General features: G+C 45.0%; 1 protein-coding gene across 2 annotated transcripts in view; it reads right to left on the reverse strand.

Moving 5' to 3' along the window:
• The window catches only part of CAMK1D (calcium/calmodulin dependent protein kinase ID), a 428,556-nt gene that overhangs the window by 364,084 nt on the left and 38,051 nt on the right, over nt 1-26,421 (reverse strand). The window contains exon 1 of one of the 2 annotated variants that reach the window (XM_035021642.1): nt 14,000-14,679. The exons of the other annotated variant lie outside the window; for it this stretch is intronic. Within the exon in view, the coding sequence (XP_034877533.1) occupies nt 14,000-14,040 (41 nt within the window). The 5' untranslated portion in view covers nt 14,041-14,679. Of the gene's footprint in view, nt 1-13,999; nt 14,680-26,421 lie in introns of those variants that run through there. 2 annotated transcript variants of the gene reach the window in all.

Consider the following 26,421-nt stretch of genomic DNA (forward strand, 5'->3'; position numbering starts at 1 on the left):
CATCTACTGGGCACCCATGATCAGGGCTCAGGGCGAGCCCTTTCTCACACATCACTGCATAACTGCAAATCCTAAAGGACTCTCCTATTTTGCTGATGAGATTCAGAAAGGCCAAGCAACTAGTCAGAAGTCACAAGTCAAGGTGGTGTGTCTGATTCCAAATCCCACACACTCTGTACCATCATGCTACGGACAACTACAATTTAGGAAATACTCTAACACACTGGGGTTTTAATTTAGTCTTTGGAAGAGAAAAAATTTAGGGCTGGTTATCCAAGGTAAGAAAGCAATAGAAAAGTAAGAGAGCTTTTCTCTGTTGGTATATACAAAAATATTAAGTATTACTCTAGGCCTTTGGAAATACTAAGGGCACCCTGAGAAGGATGGCCCCAGCCCAAGTCTGATCCCAAGGACCTAAGGAAAAGTCGTTGAAACTCATAGCACACTGCCCCTGTGACAGACAGCCTTCTAAGTGTCTCGTTCTATTCAAGTTGAAGGGGAAAAAAACCTGTACTATGCCTACGAAGGCTTCCACAATGGGGGGAAAAAGGTTTTTGTTGAACATCTGCTTTCCTTCTGGGATTCTGGAATCTGGAATCATAGGCAGAGGGTGCCTATGTGACCAGCCCCCAATAAAAACCCTGGCCACTGAGTCTCTAACAAGCTCCTCTGGTAGACACTTCACACATATTGCCACAACGGGGGATGGAGGGTGTGGATATGGAGGCCGAGAGGCCCCCCAGGCTGCTGTCTGCAAGCTGGGGAACCAGAAAAGCCAACAGTAAGATTCGGTCTGAGTCCGAAGGCCTGAGAACCAGGAGCTCCAAGGTCCAAGGGCAGGAGAAGATAGATGTCCCAGCTCAAGAAGAGAGAGCACATTCACCCTTCTGCTGCCTTTTTATTCCATTCAGGCCTGCAGAATTAAAAGAGGCTCACCCACATGGGGAAGGACAGTCGGCTTTACTCGCCTACAGATTCAAGTGTTAATCTCTTCCAGAGACAACCTCACAGACACACCCAGAAATAACGTTTTACCAGCTATCTGGGCATCCCTTACTTAGCCCAGCCAAACTGACATATAAAATTACCTATCATAAGATATGACTGCAAAGACTCTTGGAATCCATAATCTGGTTTTTGCTTCTTTTCTGTGGTTTTCATTCAGCGAATATACACCAAGTACCAGCTTTCTGGGGAGCCATACATAAGGTATTTGGGGGAGATACCGAAGGTCCCAGTCTGCTTCAATTCAGGTGGAACCTGAATAAGGACTCCAAAATTTCATGCATTGGAACGATTAGATTCTCATTCCCTAGGCCCAATTTCATCCTCTGTCAACTAAATAACTAGGCAAAGTCAGGGGAGAGGACCGTAAGAAAGCCTAGACTACTTTGTTTGAAAAAGCAAATATTAAAAAAAAAAAAGCAAACCCTTAAGAATACAAAAACACTAACTCAAAAGGATATATGCACCCCTACATTATACCAGCATTATTTGCAATAGCCATGATATGGAAGCAGCCCAAGTGTCCATCAACTGATGAATGGATAAAGAAGATGTGGTAGATACATATGATGGAATATTATTCAGCCATCAAAAAGAATGAAATCTTGCCATTTGCAATGATGTGGATGATCTAGAGAGTATTATGCTAAGTGAAGTAAGTCAGAAGGAGAAAGGCAAATACCATACGATTTCACTCATATGTAGAATTTAAGAAACAAAAGGACAAAGGGAAAAAAGAGACAAAACAAAAACACTCTTAACTATAGAAAACAAAGAGATGGTCACCAGAGGTGGGGGGGGTTGGGTGAAACAGGTGAAGGGGATTAAGAGCACACTTACCATGATGAGCACTCAGTAATGTACAGAATTGTTGATTCATTACATTGTACACCTGAAACCCACATAACACTGTTAATTATACTGGGATTAAAATTTAAAAAAAAAAGAAAAGAAAAAGAAGTGAAAAATAAATAAATAAATAATCAAACCTTTCAATCTGAAAAAGAAAAAAAAAATGTTATGCACCTAGAGAGGGAAATAAGGGCAGAAGGAAAACTAGAAATTGTTGGTAATTAAATCCTTTGGCCTGCAGAAAAGCACTTGGTAGTGATGAGAACAATCAGTGAATCTCCAGGAAAGTATCAGGCATTAAAGTAGCTGAGATGAGAGAAGGTTTTCAGCTGAGAGACTGGGGGGGACCTCCAGGACCCTGCCTAATCTCTAAAAAAACAGTATAAATAGGGTCATTCTGAGGTTGGCTGAGACGAAATCTGACCTAGCACTTGGTGTGTGGTCTGTCAGATTTTCCCCGGCAGGATGACGTAATTCATGCCCCACTTGCCCCCATGCATCTGGGCACCGTCCACGGTCCTTTACAGTTCTCCAGTGACATAGTTCAGAGATTGTTAAATTGCTGCGGAACATTCGTATTTACTTTAATTCTGTGGACCTTGTGTAAGACTCTCAGGAAAAAAAAAAAAAAGCAGTCAGAGGCTATAAGAAGTTGCACAGAAGGTCTTCAAATCCTCAACAGAAGCGAGGAGGTTGTAAATCTTAAAATGTAATATAGAAAAACGGATAATAGCCATGACTTCTAACTTTCCTAGCTAATCCCTTCAGGGAATCAGCAAAAAAGGAAAAAAGTCAGATGTGGTCATGTAGGGAAGATGAGAGTCCTGTAAAGCATGAACATCTCCCCACATGCTCCCCGCCCCTGGAGTAGGAGAGGACCCACTCATTCCACCCACACCTGCTTGGTTGCTTCTCACTAGTCAGGCTGGCGTGCTGAACAGCCATAGCGGTTTTTCTGGAGTATTAGAGAATCTTTTAAACAAATCATTCCTTGAGGGAAGTGAGAGAGTCATTTATTACCTCTTGGTAGTGTGTGTATGTGATTACTCGGTTCCCCTGGGGGTGTCTGAGAACCAGCCCTGCACCCACTCGATCTCTCCGTCCCCACTTCTCTATCTACTCCCCCTCAGTGACCGAGTGATCAGAGCCTCTGATTCTTCCAGACCCAACCGCTGCCCTGGTTCCCTCTGGCAACTGAACAGTCTAGCATTCGGTGTGGATGAGCTCAGAGCAGGTCTCGGTTTCCGCGTCAGCCCTCACCAAGCAGGGATTACGGTGCTGCGGTGAAAACCAGCTCCCGCCTCCACGGGGCATACGTAGGTGAGATACAGGTTTGATCAACTTTGCCGCAAAACTGCCTTTAACTTTTATTAAAAGTTTTAATTTTCTTCGTCCTTTCTCTGCTACAATAATAAGGGAATAAGAGCAAGGTGGAGAAAGCATACGTTAAAAAAATAAGAAGAAAATGAGGTAAATCTCCTGATTTGTTATCACATCTCTGCATAAAAGTTCCAAGAGAGAAACAATAGAGATCCAACACTCGAGACACAAAGATTCCAGATCCAGCTCTGTCCCTAAGGAAGCGTGTGGTCTTCTGAGTCTGCCTAATCTGAGGGGTCTGGACTCAGTTTCTTCATTTGCTAAGTCAACAACGTATGGCCTCATTCTCAGACTTCAGCACGTGGCCCACAAGGAGGACACAGGGAAGGTCATGGAATTAATTCAAATGACCTGGGGTAGCGGCTAATTTGATTTAGTGAAAGCTGAAGGGCATTGATGCCTTTCACCCTTGTCAGAAGCAAGAGCTCAGAGCTGCCGGGAGCTACCCTGCCTGGCATTAGCCGCCCACCGTCACGGGTAAGTGCCCCAAGATGCTTTCTTCTCTCAGAGGATGGCTCCCCTCAGGTGCTTGCTTCTCATATTGCTTTGCTGAGCAATGCCTCTTCTGTCGCGGATACCAAGGTCCCCGTCAGCTTATCCCATCCAAGCACTCACAAATTCCCAGAGAGCCGGATCTGAAGCGATAAGGGTTTTCGAGGATGACCCTGGCTGCTGACTCTGGCACAAGAGAGAGCTGCGAGGGACAGCAAAGGGGCATGTGTGTGTGTCTTCCTCAGTATGTATGGCAACGGACATGAGGCCAGAAAGCCAGAGGCTGGGAAAAATAAGGAGGAGAAAGCGAGCAGGGTAGAATGTGGGAGACAAAACAAAGGGAGTGGTTGACCCACGGCCACCTAAGAGACACCCATGCTGGGGGGATGGCCTGTTCTTCTAAGAGCTGCCTTCCCTCGGGATACTAAACCAGGAGATTAAATTAACGGGAACAGTCCTACACACAGAGCCCAGGCATTCCCTGGAAGCGAGGGAGGAGCCTGGCTGCAGGCGCATCCTCTGCCCTGGTCTCCCAGATCTGACCTGGTACCGATGTGTGCCAGCCCCGTGCCAAGTGCGGGCACCCCAAGATGGGTGTGCAGGGTCCCAGGTGTTACAGGAGAGACGAGAGGGCGGGGAAGGGCCGTTCTGACCTTCAGTGGTCGGGGAAGAAGGCCGTGAGGGGGTGCCACGTAAACTGCGAGGTGAAGTTTGAGGAGAAGCCAGCCCTACAGAGAAAGAAGGTGGGGCGGTGGAGGCATCAAGAGGAAGTGTGGGCACAGGGCGAGTGGGAAAGGCCTGGCAGGCTGGGGAACTCGGGGTCGCCCGTGTGACTGAAGGGGCAGTGGGGGGAGGTGAATGCAGGGCAGTGAGAGGTGCACAGAGCCCCCCACATCTGGCCTCTCAGCCCAGCTAAGGAAGCTGGGGTGTACTCCGCCTGTGGCGGGAAGGTGACGTGGGCACAGGGCGCCTAGATCCGCCTGCCCTGTCCCAGGATTGCACCAGCTCCCATGGACAGGCCCAACTGAGAGGCACAAGATGGGAAGGAGGCAGCCACTGGGAAGCCACTATATCTGCCGGGAGAGGGAAATGATGCCGTGGTCTAGGGCGTCCACAGACATGGAGGGAAGTAGACACCTTGAGGGACGACACGAGGCAGGGTTTTGAAGGTGGGAAAGAAACCCTGGTAAGAAGGAACTATGAGGCACGCATCTTTAAGAGGTGTGTACCTGCAGCAGGTCAGGCCCAATCCAGCACTGTCCTGTCAAGGAAGGGTAAGCTCTATAAAGCTAGAAAAGAATTTCCAGCCCTGTGACATTTCCCACTGAGTAAAGTGGATGAAGCCAAATGTTCCAGCTGCGGCCTCCAGGATCGTCAGTGGACGGACGCATCAGGGCTGGTTATCCCCTGCTCTCTCAGGTCTATCTTCTACCCCTTCTCTCCTGCTCTGTGTCCTGGAGGCCCCCCTGCTGATGGCATCACCCAGGCCCTCTGGTTTTGGGCTGGCCCATGGGGGACCCATCAGAAGAGCAGAGAGGCCAACAGGAGAGAGATCAGGGTGTTTCCTCCCTGTTCCATCCGTGCTTCAGTCCAGAGTTCCAGCAATGGCTGTGTCCCCAAGACATTTGCTCTGGCACCACTCACCATGGCTCACTGGGCTCCTCCCCTTGGCCCGGTGCCCAGGAGTGGCACAAGTCCTGGGCACCCAAACAGCTTTTGCTGACTTCCTTCACCCTGCCTGTACTTCCGTCATTAGCCCCTCTAGTAAATTCTCTTCACTGGAACCCCCTGATAGGATTTGCCTTTCCTGCTGGGACCCCGTCTGAAACACCAGGGGAGCCCAGTTGTCTTGACCACCCTCTGCAGCCCAGCAACCCCCCTAGTGTCGATGGGTTGACTCCATCTCTGGTCCAACTACTCCAAAGCTCACGAACGTCTCATTAAAGAGGAATCATCGTAGTGTTTGAAATAACAACTTACCACGAACGGTGCGCCCCAGAGGAAATTGTCAAATCCTAGCAGGATCAGCACACGTTAGCTGAAGAGGTGGCATACACCTGGCAAGGCCTCATCTCCCACACTGTCACATGAGCCTGAATGATTCAACCGCAGGATGAGAATTTGATGAACTATATCCCGAGCGTTTCCAGCAACACAATTGAAAATGTTATCAGTGCAGGGGTTTAAAGGGTTCCTCTCATCCCGTAAGAGTCAGGATGACTGAGACAGTTTCTCCGTTGGGAGGAATCCTACTTTAATCTTGCCCTTTTATGTGCCGGTTAAACAATATTGATCAAAACTTGTTGCTCCTGGCAGGTGCCCAGCAAACCTTAGAGAGCAGTGCCCGATATAGAGCCCTCGGCCCTGAAGGAGATGAGCATCTGAGGAGAGGGGGAAGCAGGCAGACTAGCTCTGGGAAGCGCCCAGAGCTAACAAAGTGCAGGAGCGAGGGGACAGCCTGTCTAGTGAGGAGGAGAGAACCAGGAGGTTTCCTGGGAGAAATGAAATCGAAGCAGAGGCCCACGGGAAGTGCAGGGACCAGCCAGGAGAGGAGGTAGCGGGGTCCGACTCCAGGCAGGCAGACCCACGTGGGTAAAGGCTGGAGGAAGAAAACGTGGCATAGCCCTCAAGGTTCAGCACAGCTGATGCAGAACGTGACCAGAAGGACAGAGGTGAGGACGCTGGGGGCGGGTGGCCCCTCTCGAAAGTCCTTATAAGGCGGGAGAACGTACGGGTTTATCATCCAAACAGGGGATGTTAAGAGAGACATATCTGCACTGGGAAAACAGACCCACCAGACGTGCGGCGACTCCACTTCTATGACTCTGTGGACAATGGGAAGTCCCTGATGGGTATGGAGCAGAGGAGGAACACCATCAGATCTGTGCTTCAGGAAAATCATTCCAGGGCGCCTCCATGGACAATAAGCTGGAAAGGAGCTGACACTGAAGAATGAGAGAGCGAGCAGTGAAGATGTTATTGGAGAAATTCAGGAAAGAGATGACGGGGGCTCCCTGCTATGTTGGGGGTGGGGGATCAGTGGAGGGGTCACTGTTAACAGATAAATTCAAGAGACTGACAGTTGGTTAAGCGACTGCCTTCGGCTCAGGTCATGATCCTGGAGTTCCCGGGGAGCCTGCTTCTCCCTCTGACCCTACCCCCTCTCATGTGCTCTCTCTCTCTCATTCTCTCTGTCTCAAATAAATAAATAAAATCTTTAAAAAAAAAAAAAAATCAAGAGACTGAAATTGAAATTGACAATGAGGGGCAGTGAACGGAAATGGGGGCTGGGAGGAGAGATGAGAGGGAGAGGAAGGAGCCCAAATCTTAATCAGATGCCAGGCGGTGGCAGGGGGAGGAGGATGTGGGCCACTGGGAAATGGGAGATGGAGGACCCGGTGGGGAGGGCAGGGAGATGGAGGGAGAGTGCACTTGAGACAAGCTGGGCTGTACCACGTAGGGACGTCCAGGAAGCCGTGGATATAGGGGTAAGGGCTCGGGAAAGAGACTAGGGCTGGAAACCAGGACATGGGACTTAGTTAGCAGCATATGCATGATCATGAAAATGGCCCTGGATCAGGGGACAGTGACCTTGAGAAGTCCCCCAGGAAGACAGGGGTACAGGCTGCAGTGAGTGCATGAGTGAGGGGACGGAGAAGCAAATCAGACAAGACATTTGGCCTTAGAGGGTGTCATCTTATTGGGGCTGGGAGACACTACACTTTGAACAAGAAGTACTGACTAGACAGGAATGTCATAATAGACACATAATGTCACAGCAAAAGGCCCCTCTAAATTCAAATATACACCATTTGGAGTCTTTTCCTTGATTTCGGTTCCACAGAAACCAACCCTTAAAACAACCAAGTTAGTCAGGATAAAACATTCATGGCTGTCTGAACAAACCTGAAGGGAAATGTCCCTTAGATCCACATCTGGGACATTCAAGCTATCGTTTCAAGCTGGCTTCAATCTGACTGGCAAGAGGAAGACTAAATTTCTGTCACTGACACTTTTCAGACAAACAGAGGTGTTGTGTCCCTGGGTAATCCAGAGCGTCTCACTCAGCGGCCAGAGGTTAACAGAATTTGTCACAGGTAGAATTTCAGGGGGTTTCTTTTTGATACAATTAAGTGGTCCCACATAATATTAGATGAGGTGCATAGATAGTACAAGAGGAAACTCTCAAGTGCCTGGGAGTACAGAGAAGGGACAGAAATCCCCCTTCCTGCATTGTTCTGTACCATAAAATCATCCTTCCTTTCTGGATATAAGCACGAGCTCCATGTACATAAGCAACACCCCCTCAAAAGAAATAGAGACTACTGCGAAATTTTTTACAAACAAAAATCATTACATATGTACATGTTTACTAAAGAGAGTTCAAACTGGGAAAACATAACCCAGAATACGATTTTCCATTTACCTGTTAAGCCTTTTTTTTTTTTTTTTTAAATCTCCTAACTTCCCTTCCGTTTTGGCTGGGCGTTCCAATGGCATGCTGGAGCTTGAAATACACAGCTATTCACATCCAGGAGCTGCGTCCCCTCGTAATACCTGTTATTATGCAGTAATGCTCGTGGACATGGGGCACCAGCTCTTCAGAGCTGGTGAGTTATTTTTTGATCATTGTGTAATTATCCCATTACCAACAGACGCTGAAAATCAAGAGGAACCAGAGAAACACTCTCTCCCTCTTGTTATACACAACTAAAATCCTTACTGAAAGATTCATCACCAACAGATTTATTAGCCCCTCAGTATCTGCTCGTGGTTGAGCCAAGGAGAGAATTTTCATATTGGTGTAACTATCAAATATGAAGGGAGAAATCGTTCCTGAATGCCTGGCTTCAAAGGCATAAAAGAAAACCACAAGGGCATGATTGGAACTATGAAAGAGGACCCAGGCAATGTGGCTCTGCCCAAACCATGGCCAGTGACATAAGACACAAGTCAATGGAAAATGAAGGCAATGGTCTGGCTGGACTGATTATACTTGGTGATACTGTTGGCTAGGGGACACACGGGTAGTAAGCTCCCTCGATCCTCATGAAAAGCTCTGCTCACAAAGCTCTGACCCTCAGTATCAGTCACATAAGCAAGGTGCTTTATTAACAGAATTTTACTCCTCTCACCAAGCTCACAGAGCAACGCCCAGGCCGCTTCACGCTTGAGAGAAAGTTCTTCTTACACTTGAATGTGTACGTGGGAAAGACACCAGGCCCAAACACCTGGAGCCTATACTTGCCTGGTCTCCGAATTCCTCACCCAGAGAGGCAGGTGGCCAGGCCTGGGTTCAGTGGAAACCATGAGGCTGTTCAGGGCCTCCTGCCTCCTAAGAGGTAGAAGACTGGAGTTAGTATCATAATTCTGCAAGGACCCCATGTGGGCAGATCACACTGACAAGGGGGGCTTCTGCAGGCATAAAGGAAAACAATATGCTTATTTCTTTTAGATGGAGCAGCCCCTTGCACCCTTCCACCCTCCTTCTTGTGTGATAGCTAGAGCACTGGACTCCTCATTTGCCCTGGATACCAACATGAGCCCAGAAGAAAGATGACAGCCCTCTGGGAATGGAAAAAAATGACATCTGACACTTTATTTTATAAAAGCAGAATGACTCTCAGGCAGGCATCGGCTGTAATACTGCTGTTGAAATGCACTTGGGTTTCTCCTGAAATCTTCAGTCTTCCTAGATTACACAATGGCCCTTTGCAAGAGAGAGGCTCTTAGAAGAACCAGAAACTGCAAGCAGTCTGGGATGGAGCATTCTTCTAGACCAACTCGAAGAAGATTATATTTGACTAAGATTTCCACCAAAAAGGGTTAATTAAATTAGCAAGCTTTGGTTACCCCAAAATCTTACCAATGCCAAAACTCCATTGCCAATAAGGCCTTGTTGGAGTTACAAAAACAAATATTATAATTTATAAAATAATAAAAATAATTAGGGGCACCTGGCTGGCTCAGTCAATAGAGCATGTGACTCTTGATCCTGGGGTTGTGAGCTCAAGCCCCACACTGAGTGTAGAGATTACTTAAAAAATAAGAATCTTAAAAAAAATAATAATTATTATACATGTTCATTCATTAGAAGTGGTCCATCAATATAAAATATTGAAATGGCTATTATATCATGCATCCACTACCTCTACCACAAAAGTGCCATGTTTTGAAAAGTTGCGCAGCTGTGATTTTTCACAAAGCCTGAAAAAAACTATTACATCCAATTCTTTATCACTTACTAAACTTTTTAAACTTAATTTAGTTATCGAAGTCATTATGAAAGTAGGTTCCATCAGGAGTCATGCTCCAGATGAATAGCTATGATGGAAACATTACGTAAAAACCCGATACACAGAATGAAATCCTAAGAAGCCAAAAACCCAGTTTTTCCAGTATTAGTATTTTCTGCAACCTCGAAATAATGGGAACTCTTTTTGCTTTTTGGTGTCTGTGTGTGTGTGTGTGTATGTGTGTTTTCTCTTTTGATCTAAGGCTGAATCATTTTCTGGCTTCATTCAGAATCCACTGAAGCCCAATGGGGAGCTAGTTATTTGTGCTCAGTGCTTTATGCCCTAGGAAAACCATGGGTCTGACTCATTTCTAATGTGTGCCCTGTGTGTTGTTAATAAAGCCTGTGGAAAAGTCAAGAAACAGGACTTGGCTCTGGTATTCTAGTGGATTTTCCCATTTTTCATGGTAACTTGGAAAATGTTCCTGCCCAAGGCCAGTGGGTGTCGGAATAACCCAGTTCTATTCTTGGAACCTCCAGTAAGAAGCCTCAGGCTAGCAATCTCACCTCACTGGGCTGAATTCTCTCAATTTTGCCTTTTTTTTTTTTTTCCTGAAGTGGAGGGAATATGGAGGGATAGCAATTGATAAGGTTATATCCACCAACTTTAGAAGAAAATATATGAAAAATCATAATGCTTATGAGGTCTCCCGTCCCCAGGGTTTTAAAAAGCAGGATGGATTTCCATTTATTTGAGATGATGAGGTCTGAAATGGAAATGCATGACTTCTCGGAGACCTTTCTAAATTTTATGTCAAAAAGAGACAGAGAAATTCACTCACTCACAAAAGTCAAGCAAAAAAGAACCAAGAAACTCTTCTAAAGTCTCTTATGAGCAATGCCTTAACCACATCCCATCCTCAGTTCAAGTCCTCCATCTACAGCAAACCTGTGGACATCTCTCAGCAGAGGCAGACTGCACTCCCCATCTTCTACCCAAATGGGGGTCTGAAACTCCTGGCAAATGCAGTAATGGGGTCCTTCACTCTTATAACACCTTGATTAGTTTCTTAAAAGGTTCCCTTTTGGACTTTCAAATTAGCAAAAAATAAAATAAAAATTAGTGGTAATCACTCTCAAGGATGTGATATGATAGACATGCTCATTAGTAGTAGTTGTAGGAGTATAAATTAGTAAAAAAAACCTTTCTAAGAGCCATGACAACATCTTAAAACAAAAGTATATATTTTAACTTAATTTCCCCTTCTCAGAATCTATCACAAGACCCATGTTCATTGCAACAGTATTCACAATGGCCAAGATATGGAAACAACTTAAGTGTCTGTCGATGGATGAGGAGATAAAGAAGGTGTGGGCTATACATACAATGGAATATTATTCAGCCATGAGAAAGAAGGAAATCCTGCCTTTTGTCACAACACAGAAGGATCTTCAGGGCATTATGATGAGTGAAATAAGTCAGACAGAGAAAGACAAATACTGCATGGTATCACTTATATGTGGAATCTAAAAAAAAAAAAAAAAAGTCAAACTCATAGATACAGAGAGTAGAATGGTGCTTTCCAGGGGCTGGGGGAATGAGGGAAAGAGATTCATAAAAGGGTACATACTTTCTGCTATAAGAAGAATAAGATCTGAGGATCTAATGTATAACATGATGACTGTAGTTGATAACATTGTATTATATCATTAAAATTTTCCAACAGAATAAAGCTTAAATGTTCTCACAAAAAGAAAATATATAAATAGGGGTGCCTGGGTGGCTCAGTCATTAAGCATCTGCCTTCCGCTCAGGTCATGATCCCAGGGTCCTGGGATTGAGCCCCACATCAGGCTCCCTGCTCAGCAGGAAGCCTGCTTATCCCTCTCCCACTCCCCCTGCTTGTGTTCTCTCTCTCGCTGTGTCGCTCTCTGTTAAATAAATAAATAAAATCTTTAAAAAAGAAAGAAAGAAAGAAAGAAAACATATAAATATGTGATAGATGTGATAATTAACTGGATGGAGGAAGCTTTTCACAATGTATACATACATCAAGTCATCACAATATACATTTTAAATATCTCCCCACTTTATCTGTCATCAATAAGGCTGAAAAAAGGTATCAGTTTTAGTGTATGTGCTGCCAAAGGGAGCACTGAAAAAAATTATATTGAAACCAGGCGATAAAAAAAAGAAAATACTCAGGATTGTGCTGAGAAATGTATGGACAAGGATGTTCCCTACATGTTATGTACAACAGTAAAAAAAAAAAAAAAAAAGCCAAATGTTGAACAATAGAAGAGTGGATAAATAAGACACATCCAGACAAGGAGATATTAAAAAGTCACTGAAAAGCATATTTGCAAACAACTATATAATTCGTGGTAAATTGCTCCAGATATAATATTGGAAGAAAAAATTCAGGTTTAAAGTTATATAGTAAGTGTGTTAGCAACTTAGACAAATGCAATTTAGCCAGCGAGCATAATAATAATAACTTAGGAGGAGTCAGTAAGAAAGCAAGTCCCTCTCTAGTGCTACCGTGGGTTCATCTGTGTCTCTAATCTGTGAACAGCTGGTCAATGTTTTATCCTCCATATGGCGCCCCAGTATTGTAACCACAGGTTTCTTTTGATGACATATTTCTGTGTCACCTGACCCACTAAACGGAGAGCTCTCTGCAGGCAAGAACTGGTTTAAACATTGCTCTGGACACCAAGCAATATATTCTGCTCTGTCACCCTGGGGATGCTTCTTCATTCCTGCTCATCTTGCTATGTGTCAGTTAGCATGGAGTGCCCGGGTGGCTGGAAGAGGTTTCGCTGAAAGAAAACATAGATGCCCAGTGACCATTTGATTGCAGTGTTCGAGTGGGCCCCTACGTCAGAGATCTCCGGGCAACTCCCTCTCACACTCATCAGGAGAGGCCAGCTGTGGGCCTGCCCAGGCCTCATTTCTGCAGGAGCCATGAGGCCTGCAGTTCACTGTGGCTGAACCCTGGCTCCCAGGTCAACTGCCCCTACCCTCCCTTCCTTAACCCCAGCAAATTCTTCCTCCGCCCCAGCCGGGGCCCCAGGGCTACCTTCTGAGCAATCCCCCTGGCTGAATGCCACCCTAAACAACTTGTTGTCACCTCCTGTTCTGCAAGAGATCCCGCCTCTGTTTTCCTTCTCTGGAACCTGTTTTCTCTGGCATGGTGGCACCCCCAAAATTCCTGGCTCTCTTCAAAGAGATGACATTGAAACATCCCCCATAGTCCGTAAAGTGGCTGTGCTATTGCCTCTGTCTCTCTCTCTCTCTCTCTCTCTCTCTCTCTCTCTCTCTCACACACACACATACACACACACACACAGAATAGAAGAAAATTCAGAATGTCATGGTCCATCACCCTGTTTAGGCAATAATAATAGTTACTATGTTTTGAAAACTTATTCTATGCCAGCACTGTGCTCATAAGCTCTTTCCATGGGCTGTCCTGCAAGACAAGCGCCGTTACTATCCCCATTTCACAGATGAGAAAACAGAGGCTGCAAGAGCTTAAGCACCTGCCCAACCTCACGCCACTGAACCAGGACCCATGCTATGGATCCCCAAAAATGTGGCTATGGAGCCCCAACAATGTCACTGTCACACAGAAGTCCACGGGCTCAGCATCTCCAGACTGGCAGGCTTTTAGGGGGCCCACCAACAGACCACGGGGACACACCCACAATGAAGCTCATTTCTGGCAGAACACGGCCAGAAGCTGGGACACTGGAGCAGGGGTGGATGAAGGCATAAGGAGGGAAGAGAAGGGAAGGAACAGGGCCAAAAGGGTGGCAGAGAGCACGTGCAGAGATATTTCCCACTCACCCTGGAAAAGCTGTGACACTGAGTGTGTGGCAATGGCTTCTAGCTCTTTCCACTGCCAAGTCCTAGTCAGAATCTTCCCTCCGGCGCCCAGAGAAATCCCTGCCTCAGAGCAACTCCTGCCTGCACGCAAAGCCTTTCCACCTTTACCATCTCCCCAACGCACACTCTGTGGGGTTACTCACAGGGCCACTCTGAGTCCCGGGCTGGGATTATCGAGCCCCATCCAGGACAGGTTAGAAACGAAGCCGTCCAGCCAGAGGGCTGTAACAGAAGGAGAAACAGGACTTGGCAGCCTTGAGTCATTCCACCAACACCCTTCCTCTCTGTGCTACATAATTTTTCCTTCTCTGAATTTTATGTGCAACCAGCAATCAAGACAGGAAAAACAAGCAAAGTCTTACATACACCGCAAAATGCTGATTTGTCTATTCTATTAATAATACAAAATCTCAGCAAATGCAAATGGCATTACATGAATAATTCCATAAAAAGTTAAATCCAAGCTAAATGTTTCAATTTAAAATGACATTTGCAGAGACCTCTCCGTTAATATGTTTAATACTGATTTTTTTAAAGGGACAATCCTGTATTTCCCTAAGGAAAAAACTATGAAGACACTAAAAACCAACAAATATTTTTAAAACTGAATTTCAAAACTGTCTTTTATTCTGCTCGACTGCACCAGTCTTGCCACAAGAATAGCCACAATCGTATATTAATAAATTCTTTTGCCCTGCAGTCAAATGCCTATCTTTCAAAGAAGACAAAATAACCGTAATTTCAATCTGCGCAAACAAGGAGGTTATTTCTCAGCACTGAGTTTAGAATAATGAAGCAAAATGTGCAGAAGTCCATGATAAATTGTCATGGACATGTAACGCCTAGAAGAAATAATTTTCAGAAAGTATAAATACTTACAGAATAAATGTGTATTCTAACATACACTCCGGATACTAAAATTAACGACTAGCTGACCTAGTAAGTAACTTTATTTTGAAAGGAAAAATCACACGTATTGCAAATGATATTAACAGACTAGAGAAGCTTGGGCAGCATGCGGCACGATTCTTCAACAAAAGGGAAGTTAATAAGCTAGGGAAGGTGGTCCTCAGGTTATAATGAGACAGACAAGCATGGCAGGGGGAAATCTATAAATTGGGGAGGTAATGTGATCCAACAGGGAAACAAGACAGATTTACAAGGGAAAATCAAAGAGGGTCAACTAGATTTCTTTTTCCAATAGAATTCAAAATGAATGTTAAAGGGAACCTTTTGAGCACAGAAAAAGAAACTGATTCTCCCTAATTTACTTCCTGAATGTGAACTGAATTTGGCCATCAAGCAAGATCTGAAAAGCCTCAACTAAGAATACATCTACACAGGCAAAGCCAAGTAGAGAATTAAGGTAATCAAGCATCCAACAAATTGACACAAAATGCTGGGATACTGTGACCAAGAAAGAGGATTTTTCAAGGAAACTATCCAAATTCAAATTAATGGGAAAAGTTGCTAAATTGTCTTCAACACTTTGCCTAAAATACTCCAAAATAATGGTGAGAGCTCATCAGAATGCGTCCAGAAAGAGGCCTACAAGTGGGCATCAGTGTTAGATTTTTTTCAAATAGCGAGGCTCGAGAAAGCTGTGAAACGTTCACGAAATGCAAGCTGTTTGTACAAAATTTAACATCTCCCACCAACTATGAGACAGTAAGGCACAATAGACAAAATGTCGGATAAAAAACTCTAGCCAGGATCCTTGTAGCTCTCACTCTCTCCAGCCACTTCTGAAGCCACAGAGGGGAAAGATGATTTCAGATAAAACACGTCACAACTAATAAATATCGCGTACACAGGCCGCGGTCTTCTTGGTACAGTGAGTTTGCTTCAAGACATAGGGTTTGGCAATTATGATCTTCAGAAAATAACACAGTTTAAGACTTAGCCAAATTAAGAAACAGTGTCTCGTCCTTCACCTGGTCCACTCCCCCCTACCTCCTGTTTAAAAGCAGAAAAATTTTCAATGAAAGAACTAACCCACACATTTATTAGATGATGGTCCTCAGACTTTTGGCTTGCAGTGAGCTGTAGAATTTTCCCCCAAAATCAAGGAACGGAATTAGAGTCACCAACTGTGAACTTTTCCACCAAGGTCAGTACATCCAAAGGACCAATATAGTACCCATCATATGATGAAAGGGAGGATACTGAACATCAGAAAACAGGAAAGACAAGATTTCAAGGAAAAGGAGGATTATCTTTTCCATTTGATACCTCTGGATTTCTGAAAACCTGGTACATTTTTTTCCTCCTTTTCCTGCACACCAGGGAAAACTTTGTCATGAACCAGCATCGAGACAAAGTGGTCCCCATGGTACAGAGCAGTGGGCCTCGGCCCAGCAGCGCTGGCATCATCTGGGAACTTGTCAGAAATGCAAGCTCTCTAACCCCAAGCAACTCTGGGGCTACAGCCTAGAATCAAACAAGCCCTCCAGGTGGGTCCCGGTGCCAGTTAAAGACCAACAGTATAACCCAAAGCATATGCATTTCAACACTGGGAAGGACATCCAAGGCGCCTGATTCAAGGCTGGCAGACCTAAGTTTCTCATCTCCAAACTCTGTGCAAACAGTATATTTTTTCCAAACAAACAAGGGCACAGTTTTGATCTGAAATACATGGTGTGACGATGCAACAGAATATCTGACATCAGAACCACCCCACATGCAAGGATTGAAGATCCATAAACATCAGCAAATGACCGGCAGCTTCCTCAAACACACAGCGCCATGACCTTCCGGGCTGACTCATCATCGTCCCCATCATCACCACCAGCACTATCATCATACGATACACATACCACGTAACAAGTTCAGGTAACATTCAAATTCATGATTCCATTTTTATTTTAATCAACCCAGCAGTCCCGTGAAGCTGGTGTAGTGGCAGATACGATCAGCCCATTCGGCAGATGTGGAACCTGAGGTTTGGCCAAGGGCACGTGAGCCACCTGGAGCATCTCATACCTGCTCTTGACAGTTTTGGTTTTTAAAGTAGCGGACCTCTTCTTTCCCTTGGGATCCAGCACAAGAAGACCGCTTACCACAGTACAATCCCCAAATTTATACTTTCCCAAGGGGGCCGAGAGTGTTGTCATGATTTCCGGCACACACAGAATGCTGCAGAGGTGCCCGGCAGTTCCCCAGCAGGTCTCGGGAGCAGCCGGGGCACACCCCAGGGACCTGCCCTCTGTCCCCTGCCGGCCTGCCCTGAGGATCCCTGGGACCATCACGTGCTTCCTTTGATTTTTCTGGGTCCCTCTGCACCCCAGCAAGACCAGCCCTCACCTCTGCCAAAGCAGGCGGGCCATTTCTCCCCAACCCCTGAATAAACCTCCCACCTGCCAAGAGATGTGGGCATGCCTCTGGAGCATCAAGACCGCAAGGCCCCTCAGAGAGGAGAAGGGGCCCGATTCCCATGTAGGAAGCTGCTCTCGGGGAAATGTGCTGCTCATCACTGTGACCTGGTCCAGGGCAGGCAAGGACCTGTCATGAGCCAAGTAGAAAAGAACAGTGAGAAGACGTTCATGAATGCCTTCCAGGGTCCAGGGACAGAAAGAACCCAGGAGGACCAAACACAGATGAGCAAGTGATTCATCTGAGGGAAAGATTAAAAAAAAAGGAGGCTGGAAAATTCAGTGCTGAACGCCCGCACTTTACCCTGGACTGTTTCTGGTACACTCAACCCAGGCATCTTGCTATAACTTACAATTGGTTTCATTTTTAATAGACACCATTTGACTTTTCTTTCTCTAGTGGCCATGAAGAGGAGCCACGAATGTGTCAGGGCGTCAGAGCAGCTGGGGGGAAACAGTCCGCATCCCCTCTGGTCATGGCATCCAGAGCCCCTAATGCCACAAGCTCAGCCCACTGACCAGCAAAGGAGGGTCATTTACAGCGCGCTTTATTGTAAACAGGTGGGGAAGGAACATGGCTGCATGATTAGCCCCCTGGACTGAGTCTCCTACTTTGCTTCTCTCAACAAACGTGACTCTGATGGACTCAAACCTCAAACAAGACTGATCAAAAGACATCAGCAGACCTTGTAGCCTTTGTTTAGGAGTCATTATTTTCCTTCCTGGCTTTGTAGCTATTATCAACAATAAGCAAATTAGAATGCATTTACAATATTTTTCTCCTCGAAACCCCACAGTGTGTAAGTCAAGGCTTAGATATGCAAGAACCAGAGGGCTAGCCGAGGTCATCTTGTTCCAGGGATGGTTACTCAGCACCCAGACTGGCCCAAATAAATATTCCATGAGTCAACGTTCAGTGAGATGGTGTCAGGGGGGCCCATGAGAAAAGCTCAAAGCTTAGTAATGAATGAACACACTGGATTTTTTAACACATATTTCACAGATAAGGAGGGGAAGAGCAAAGGTTCACCACGAGCATTCTAGAAATGTCACAGACACACAGTGGCCACTGCAACAAATCATTATGCTCTGCCACCTTTGGTAATGAGTACAAACCCAAGAAGAGCAAGAGTACGGAGGAGATCTGCAGAGATGAGTTAAAAATAATCAATATGAAAGGCAGAGGGAAGAATATCTTCCAAGGTGAAACAGACTCAGCAAAGGCTAGACCCCAGGCCATCCCTAAGGTCTCAAATCGCTTTACCTTAAGCCATCCATTAAATGTGTGTTGCTCTGGTCAGAGAAAACTAATATCTGTCATCAAGCACATTATATATTTGCCCCACTGCCTTACAGAACTGGAGGTATCCTCCTTTGGTTTGTGAAACCAACAACAAAAAAGATTTATCAATTCACTTTCCCCGGGGAGCAGCCCGCCAGAGAAGTACCTTTTTTTTTCCTGTGTTTCTTCAGCCCCTCGAGACATTTATTATAAGGAGACAGATATAAATCTGTTTTGAGCAGACTGCAAGAGTAAATTGGAATGATACTAAGCTTCAGAGGAACTGGCTTTTCTTTTAAATACCTCTGGAGCAGGAAGTAGGGTGAATTGCTCCAAGTTCTTGCAATTCTAACCTGGCCCCTCCTATTATCTTCCCCAGACATGTTTATTAACTGGATGACCTCACTTATAAGAGACACAGAGGGGCACCTGGGTGGCTCAGTTGGTTAAGGGTCTGCCTACGGCTCAGGTCATGATCCCAGGGTCCTGGGATTGAGGCCCGCATCAGGCTCCCTGCTCAGAGGGAAAATTGCTTCTCCCTTTCCCACTGCCCCTGCTTGTGTTCCCTCTCTCGCTGTCTCTCTGTCAAATAAATAAATAAAATCTTTAAAAAAAAAAAAAAAAGAGAGAGACAGAGAGACAGAAATACACACACTCAAGAAAATGCACATAGTAAAAAAAAAAAAAAATGCACACAGTTACACACATTCACACCAGGAAATGGCACTTCTGACTTGTCACTACCATCACCTTGCTGGAAATTGTTAGTCAATGCAATCGTGAAATATTTGCTAGCAATATGGCAGGCAAACTGATCTGTTGAGAATTATGGGGAAGCCCTAAGAAAATACAAAGCATGTATCAAGATTTCCAGTGACATGGATAAATGAAATGTGGGGTATACTTACAAAAGAACATTATGCGGCCGTAAAAAGGAAAAGTTCTGACACCTGCTACCACATGGATGAAACTTGACGATATCACGCTGAGTGAAAGAAGTCAGACACAAAAGGACAAATACTGTATGCCTCCACTAACGTGAAGTACATACAACAGGCAAATACACTGAGACACTGAGTAGATGAGAGGTTAGCAGGGGCTGGAAGAGGAGGTACTGGGGAGTTATTGCTTAATGGTTACAGAGTTTCTGCTTGGGATGATGAAAAAGTTTTGGAAATAGTGATGGCTGCATGACATTGTGAATGTAATTAATGCCACGGAATTGTACATTTAAAAATGGTTAAGATGGCCAACTTTGGGAGATAGAAATCTATATATCCACAATTTACAAAGAATAATATAGTAAAAACCAGTGAATAGTACACTTTAAATGGATGAATTGTATGGCCTCTGAATTGTATTTATACCTCAATAGGATTGTTTAAAAAAAAAAAAAAAGATCTCAAGTGGTGTAAGAGCTTCCTGATCACCCCACGTAAAATAGCACTCCCTCTTTTATCCCCTTATTCTCTATCACAACATTCATCACGAGTGTAACTGTTTTATTTCTTTGTGTACACATTCTTAACCTACATCCCATTTCTCCTCCTATCCACGAATGTAGGGACCAAATACACAGAGGTAGGGCCATGGGGGTCTTACTCATTTGTCTCCCCTGTGCCTGCCCACGAAAGGTCCTGAATATTTATTTATAAATGAGTAAACGAAGTAAGTCAATAAGGAATGGAAAAGGCAAGAAAGGAATAAAAACCATACAAGAGAAAAATACCTCTATGACTTGAAAAGACCGAGCACAGGAGAAAACCAGTGGCTGAGAACACCATTGGACCAGGTACTGCGTGTGACCACTGAGTCTAGAAAGAGAGCCCCTCACCTACCTCAGCTCCCGAGTCACCCAAGCTTTCCCACGTCACTGCATGCCACGCCCACCTGAACCGGAGCCCCGCCCCCTGCCGTCTACACTGGATATGAACAATTCTCCGGAAAAAGGTCTGACAGGGCACCTATCTTTGGTCCAAATGTTTCCACAGGCAAAGGAAGTCAGCTGTGCCATGCGCATACCTGGAATAGTGGCTATGGTGTTTCAGACAGGGCATGAGAAAATTAGAGAGTCAGCAAACCATGTCCCTGGGAAAGAATTCTGTTTTTATTTTCCCCAGAAGATTTGTTTGGGGAAAAGCACTTAAACCATGACTGCTGTAAAATGCTCAAGAAAATCGCCTATTCGCATGATGTTCGTCAACTTCCACCATAGCTGGAACTGATGGGTCAAAACCTCCTCCCAGACTGGATATTCATTCAACCAGACATTTCTTCACCAACCCCTTAACGTCTCCTGAAGGAGCCTCTTCCTTGCCCTTAGGCTATTCACAGTCTAGCGGGAGGAGCCTGATACCACCACAGCCGACTGTAATATAATGTATGGGTGCAGTGATAGATTGAGGGGGAGGGGCCTCCGGGAAACTTCCAGAAGAAGGGCTTACTGCAAAATAATGAGCAGGAGTCAACGGTGGCGGGAAGGAGGGAGCTGGAGGCAGACAACCAGTCAGAAAAGACCCAGACAGGCAACAGCAAAGCAGACAGGGCTGGGGGAAGAGGGCAGGGATAACGATGGTGCCATTAACAGTTCAGTGGGAAGGAAATGTGAAGCTGGAGAGAGGGAATGCTGAAAAGGAAATGTGCAAAAGAAGCAAGGACTTGTATGATTTGCTCTGGCAACGGCAAGCTCCTGAAGGATTCTTTTTTTTTTTTTCTTTCTGAGAATTCTTTTTATTCTTTGAAAAATTTTTAAATAATAAATATAAAATGTGCTAGCCATTACTCACGTTTATTTAAAATGTTCTGGAAAACAATAAAAAAATGAAAATCACTGATTAATCCCATTACACAGAAGTAGCCAATAAAAATAGTGTATATTATTCTAGTCTTTTCCTTATGCAAACATTTTATATATGTATTTCTTTTTTTTATTATGTTATGTTAGTCACCATACATTACATCATTAGTTTTTGATGTAGCGTTCCATGATTCATTGTTTGCATATAACACCCAGTGCTCCATTCAATACGTACCCTCTTTAATACCCATCACCAGGCTAACCCATCCCCCCACCCCCCTCCCCTCTAGAATCCTCAGTTTGTTTCTCAGAGTCCATAGTCTCTCATGGTTCGTCTCCCCCTCCGATTTCTCCCTCTTCATTTTTCCCTTCCTACTATCTTCTGCTCCTGAAGGATTCTAAGCTGGGGTAGGACATGACCCTACCTGCATTTTAGATCCAGCACTTGTGGTGACCTCTCCTTCCATGGTGGGCATCACTATCCCCATTTAACTCATCACGCTGAGAGGCCGAACAGATTGGATTCCGCCCTGGGCTGCTCAATGCAGGACCCACGTCCTTTCCACCAGGCTAAGGAGAATTTATAGAGGGGTTTAGACATGAATATAAGGACCAAGATAGGCTAGTAGATGGTGATGCAGAATTATGGATGTTAAAGATTTATTTTAGAATTTCAGGACATCTGAGAAGGTTTACAGGCAGTGTGGAAGAGACAGAGAAAACAAAATGGAAAATTCTAGAGATGAGGAGGGTGGCTAAAGGGCAGCAGGCCAGGGCAGCGAGACTCCTGGAGGAGAAGTCTTCCTTAGAAAGAAGGAGGGATTCCAAGGTTTGGAGAGATGAAGTCACAACAAATCACTCTGGCCGGCCTCCGCCCCCTGGAAAGAGGCAGAGAAAATCAAGAACAAGCAGGATGAGAAAGGGCTGGAATAGCCCATGAGAAAATCTAACAGGCAGCTCAAGGCAAAAACATGACACGGCAGAGGTGGGAGGTGGCCCAGGTAGAATCAGAAAGCATGATTTTGCAGAGAACCCAATAGTTTAAATTTTTAACATCTTTTTGTCAGATATTAACTTCTATTTTCTTCCAGTTACTTTATTATTTCTTTTTTACATTTAACTTTCTAATATCTGTAATTTATTTTGGTGTTTGGAGGATGGGAGGCAGTGGTGGTCCCTAACTAGGGATGGCACTGCTCCCCCAGGGGTATCTGGAAGCAAGTGGGGCTCGGTGGTCTATCTCAGCAGGGTGGGCACTCCTGCTCTTTAGCGGATGGGAGTCAGGGAGGCCGAATGTCTGGAGATGCACCAGGCAGTGCTTAGCCGGGAAGAATCATCTTGGCCACAGTACCAATAGCGCCTGCCATTGAGAAACAAAATGTATTACTTTTTTCCAACTGGTTAGACCACAATCCCAGTGTCAGTGTATTTATTCACATATTCAATTATACCTTTGACAACTAAGCACTGAGCAACCCTCCGAGCCAACTCCTCTTGCTGGCTCTATGCAAACAAGTCAGACACTTGTCACATGCCCTATCCCCACTGATCTTCAAACATACATAGAGAAATGAAATTTAAATGCTTTGAAGTTTATAAACAACTTTTAAAAACGAGCCAAGTATGGCTAAGCAGGAGTCTCCCAGGTCCTGATAAGAGTTACTTATAGTGAACACTTAACTATGTGTGCAAATATTAAAGCTAAGTTGTTAAACAACATGACCGCATCCGTGTTGATACAATTCATTTGCTTAGCAAACTCCTTTCTCGTACATACGGGCTTGAACAAACTCCGGCCTACCCCTGTGGGTTTTTACTTGGCATTCCAAAGGTACGGAGGTCTCGATAAATGAGGTTTTACGAGGGGTTCTGACATGACAGGGGTGCATGGGCCAATTGCAGGTGTTAATTGTTCTGTGTTTCTGTCTGACAGACTGTGACTAATTTTTTCAGGTAGCTGCTTAGGGCAGTGGGCATGCGAGTCAATACACAGACGCTCTAAGCCAACCAAGAGTTGAGTTGCAGTGCCAGTTCCTACTGAACCTACAAACGGCCTGGAGTACACAGCTCTCTGGCTGCCATTTCTACGGAGACATTATGGGTTGGCCCCAAGGTTCCCTCAAGCTCTGTCTGCACTGGATATAATGTATTACCTTACAAAGGCCCCATGTTTCTGACCTGAGCAAGTGATTTAAAGTCTTGAGGTCTACAAAATGAGCTGGCTGGACTGCAAGCAGCTGTGGACGTCCCCAAAGGGAGCAGTGAACGCACCAGGGCTATTTTCAGTTTTTCGAGAGGCCCCACAGAAACCACCCATTTACCCACAATAGGATGGCACAGGCTAAAACATATTTACTTTGGACTAGAATTATGTCAACTCAACGGACAGTGGCCGTGGTGACAGCTCAGGGAGGAGAAGCCCTCGCCGGCAGCTAGGTCTGTCCTTTATTCATAAAAATATAAAGGAAATGTATTAGCACTTCAAAAACACAGTTTCCTTGTTCCTTGTGATTAAAAGGTGATCCCTTAAAGAAGATGTGGTTCATATATACAATGGAATATTACTCAGGCATTAGAAAGGATGAATACCCACCATTTGCATCAACATGGATGGAACTAGAGGGGATTATGCTAAGTGAAATAAGTCAAGCAGAGAAAAACAAGTATCATATGGTTTCACTCATATGTGGAACATAAGGAATAGCATGGAGGACCACAGGGGAAGGGAGGGAAAACTGAATGGGAAGAAATCAGAGACAGAGACAAACCAGGAGAGACTCTGGACTCTGGGAAACAAACTGTGGGTTACAGAAGGGAGGGGTGTGAGGGGACAGAGTAACCGGGTGATGGGCATAAGGAGGGCACATGATGTGATGAGCACTGGGTGTTATATGCAACTAATGAATCAATCAATAAATAAAAGGTGACCCTTAAGGTCCCTTGTATTCTAAAGTTCTATGATTCTTTCACAGGAAGTTATTCATACCAAGAATAACCCATTCTTAGTGTAGCCTTAATACATAATTAACAGGAATGAACAGCTTTCTCCCTTGGCTTCCCGACACTTGTTTATAGCTTTTCAACTTTTGTAAAAGCATATCTATTTATAAGGGGGTGCCGTATTTCCAAAAAGAATTAGGTGCCATTGTACATTCTCTGAAGATGGTAAGGGATGGTCTGGATTTGCTCAATTAGCAGTTTCTTCCTCAATTTCTACCTCTTCATAAAGCTCAAGCTACTAGATATTCGTTTCTTCTCTCTTTCCTCCTTTTCTTTCCAAAGCGCAGGAAAGGCTTTTCAGGTGAGCCGATGCCATCACCTGCGTGATGGCCCTGGAGCTCCCTGGCCTTGGCATCATTCATCAGTAACATCAGAGCTATGTGCCACCTCGACCGTGAGGTCTATACCAGAGAAGCAGTTGAGATGACGTAGGGGAGAAACTTCGGAGTTCAATGCATTATATAATATAGTTTATTCTCGTCTTGATTTTTCATTTACGAAGATTTATACATATTTGTAAATGAATCATTTCATTATTATTATTATTACTATTATGAATAACGGACTACGATTTTAAAGTATGGTGAACGTTTGCAGGTCAAATATTTTTTAACGCACGAAGATTTTCTACAGGGATTCTATGGCGCATCCTTAATGCCCAAATGAGAAATGAATCTCTTAGAAAACCAAACCTGAATTCCAGTTTTATGTTTGGTTGTGAATTTAGAGTCATTATATAAGATCTGTTCATGTAATTATTTTGAGATATAATCTTTTTGAGTGCTCACTATGCCAGGAACTGGGCTAAGAAATAGCATCAATTATCTCGTTTAATCCTCACAAATAAAGTGGGTTCTATTATCATCGCTATGCAAGAAAGATGTTTCGACACAGAGCAGGGACTTGCACAAGGGGTGAACCCGCCCGTGATGGGATAAACAAGGTCCACCTGCACCAGTCTTTAGCCACCGCACCATTCCACAGGGCAGGTGTGAACACAGGATAGCAAGAAGGGGACAGCTTATCCAAGTCACTTGAAAACCAGCCCCCAGCCTTTCAGGGCATCTGGTTTCATGCACCCACACTGGTGTTCAGACCACATCATCAGAGATTTTCTTTCTTTCCAGGTACTTTGACCCATTTTGCTCCACGCTCTTTTTCTGCCGACCTTAATTACTTAAGTAGATAATGCAGGCAAAAACAAGCAGATAAGACAAAACAAAAGAAAACCCTGCCTCAGGGATATAACCCTGGAGCTGTATTTATGCCATAATGATGAATCTATTCACCTGTATACTGGGTATCTCCCCTCTGAGGTGGCAAGGCAACTCTATGCATTCAGAACTCCTTACCTTTCTCCCCCAGACCTGCTCCTGTGTGTCTTCTCCGTAGAGGGCACCATCTTTTACTCAGCTCTCCAAGCACAAACTCTTCTTAGCCCTTCCTTCTTGGATGGTCCCAAATCTAAAATGATCCCAAAGAGCTGAACTTGACCTACTTCAGGATGTCATCTGTCTGTCCCATCTTCCCATACCCCTGCCAGTTCCCATACCCTTCACCTCTACCCCAGAACCCCTCCATGAATCCAAGAGAAATCTAGCTGGTCTCCTTGACACCTGTCTTAAAGTTCCCCCCTACAGCTCCAAGCTGGGCTTTCAAATGCATGGAAAGGCTCATCATGTTTCCTCTCCAATTCCCTCATCTGCAGGATAAACTCCACACAACTAAGTGTGGCACAGAAAGTCCTCGAAACCACAACTCCCTTTCCAGCTTCTTCTCTCACCACTCCCCTATTCTTGCCTGAACCCCCAAACAGACCCTGTGCTCTTCCATCCTCTGGATCACAGGACCACAGTGGGGCCATCTGCTCGGAAGCCCTCTCTCCCTTGCTCAGCTGGTAAACTCCTACTCATCCCTCAAGCCTCAGGCCCTGCACCCCCTCATCTATGAAGCCTTCCTTGACTCTCCCAGGCCAACTCTGAGACACCCCGACCACAGCCTTCTGAGGCTCGTCTCAAGGAACCTCCCCTGGCAGTGTCTCCAGGACACTGGGCTGGCATTGATTTGTTGCATGGAAGAGCATGGACTCTTCTTCCCAGCAGAAGGTGGGCTCCG

The sequence above is a fragment of the Mirounga leonina genome, unplaced genomic scaffold (assembly GCF_011800145.1).
Source record: "Mirounga leonina isolate KUSES-001 unplaced genomic scaffold, KU_Mleo_1.0 Mir_175, whole genome shotgun sequence".
Classification (NCBI taxonomy): Eukaryota; Metazoa; Chordata; class Mammalia; order Carnivora; family Phocidae; genus Mirounga; species Mirounga leonina.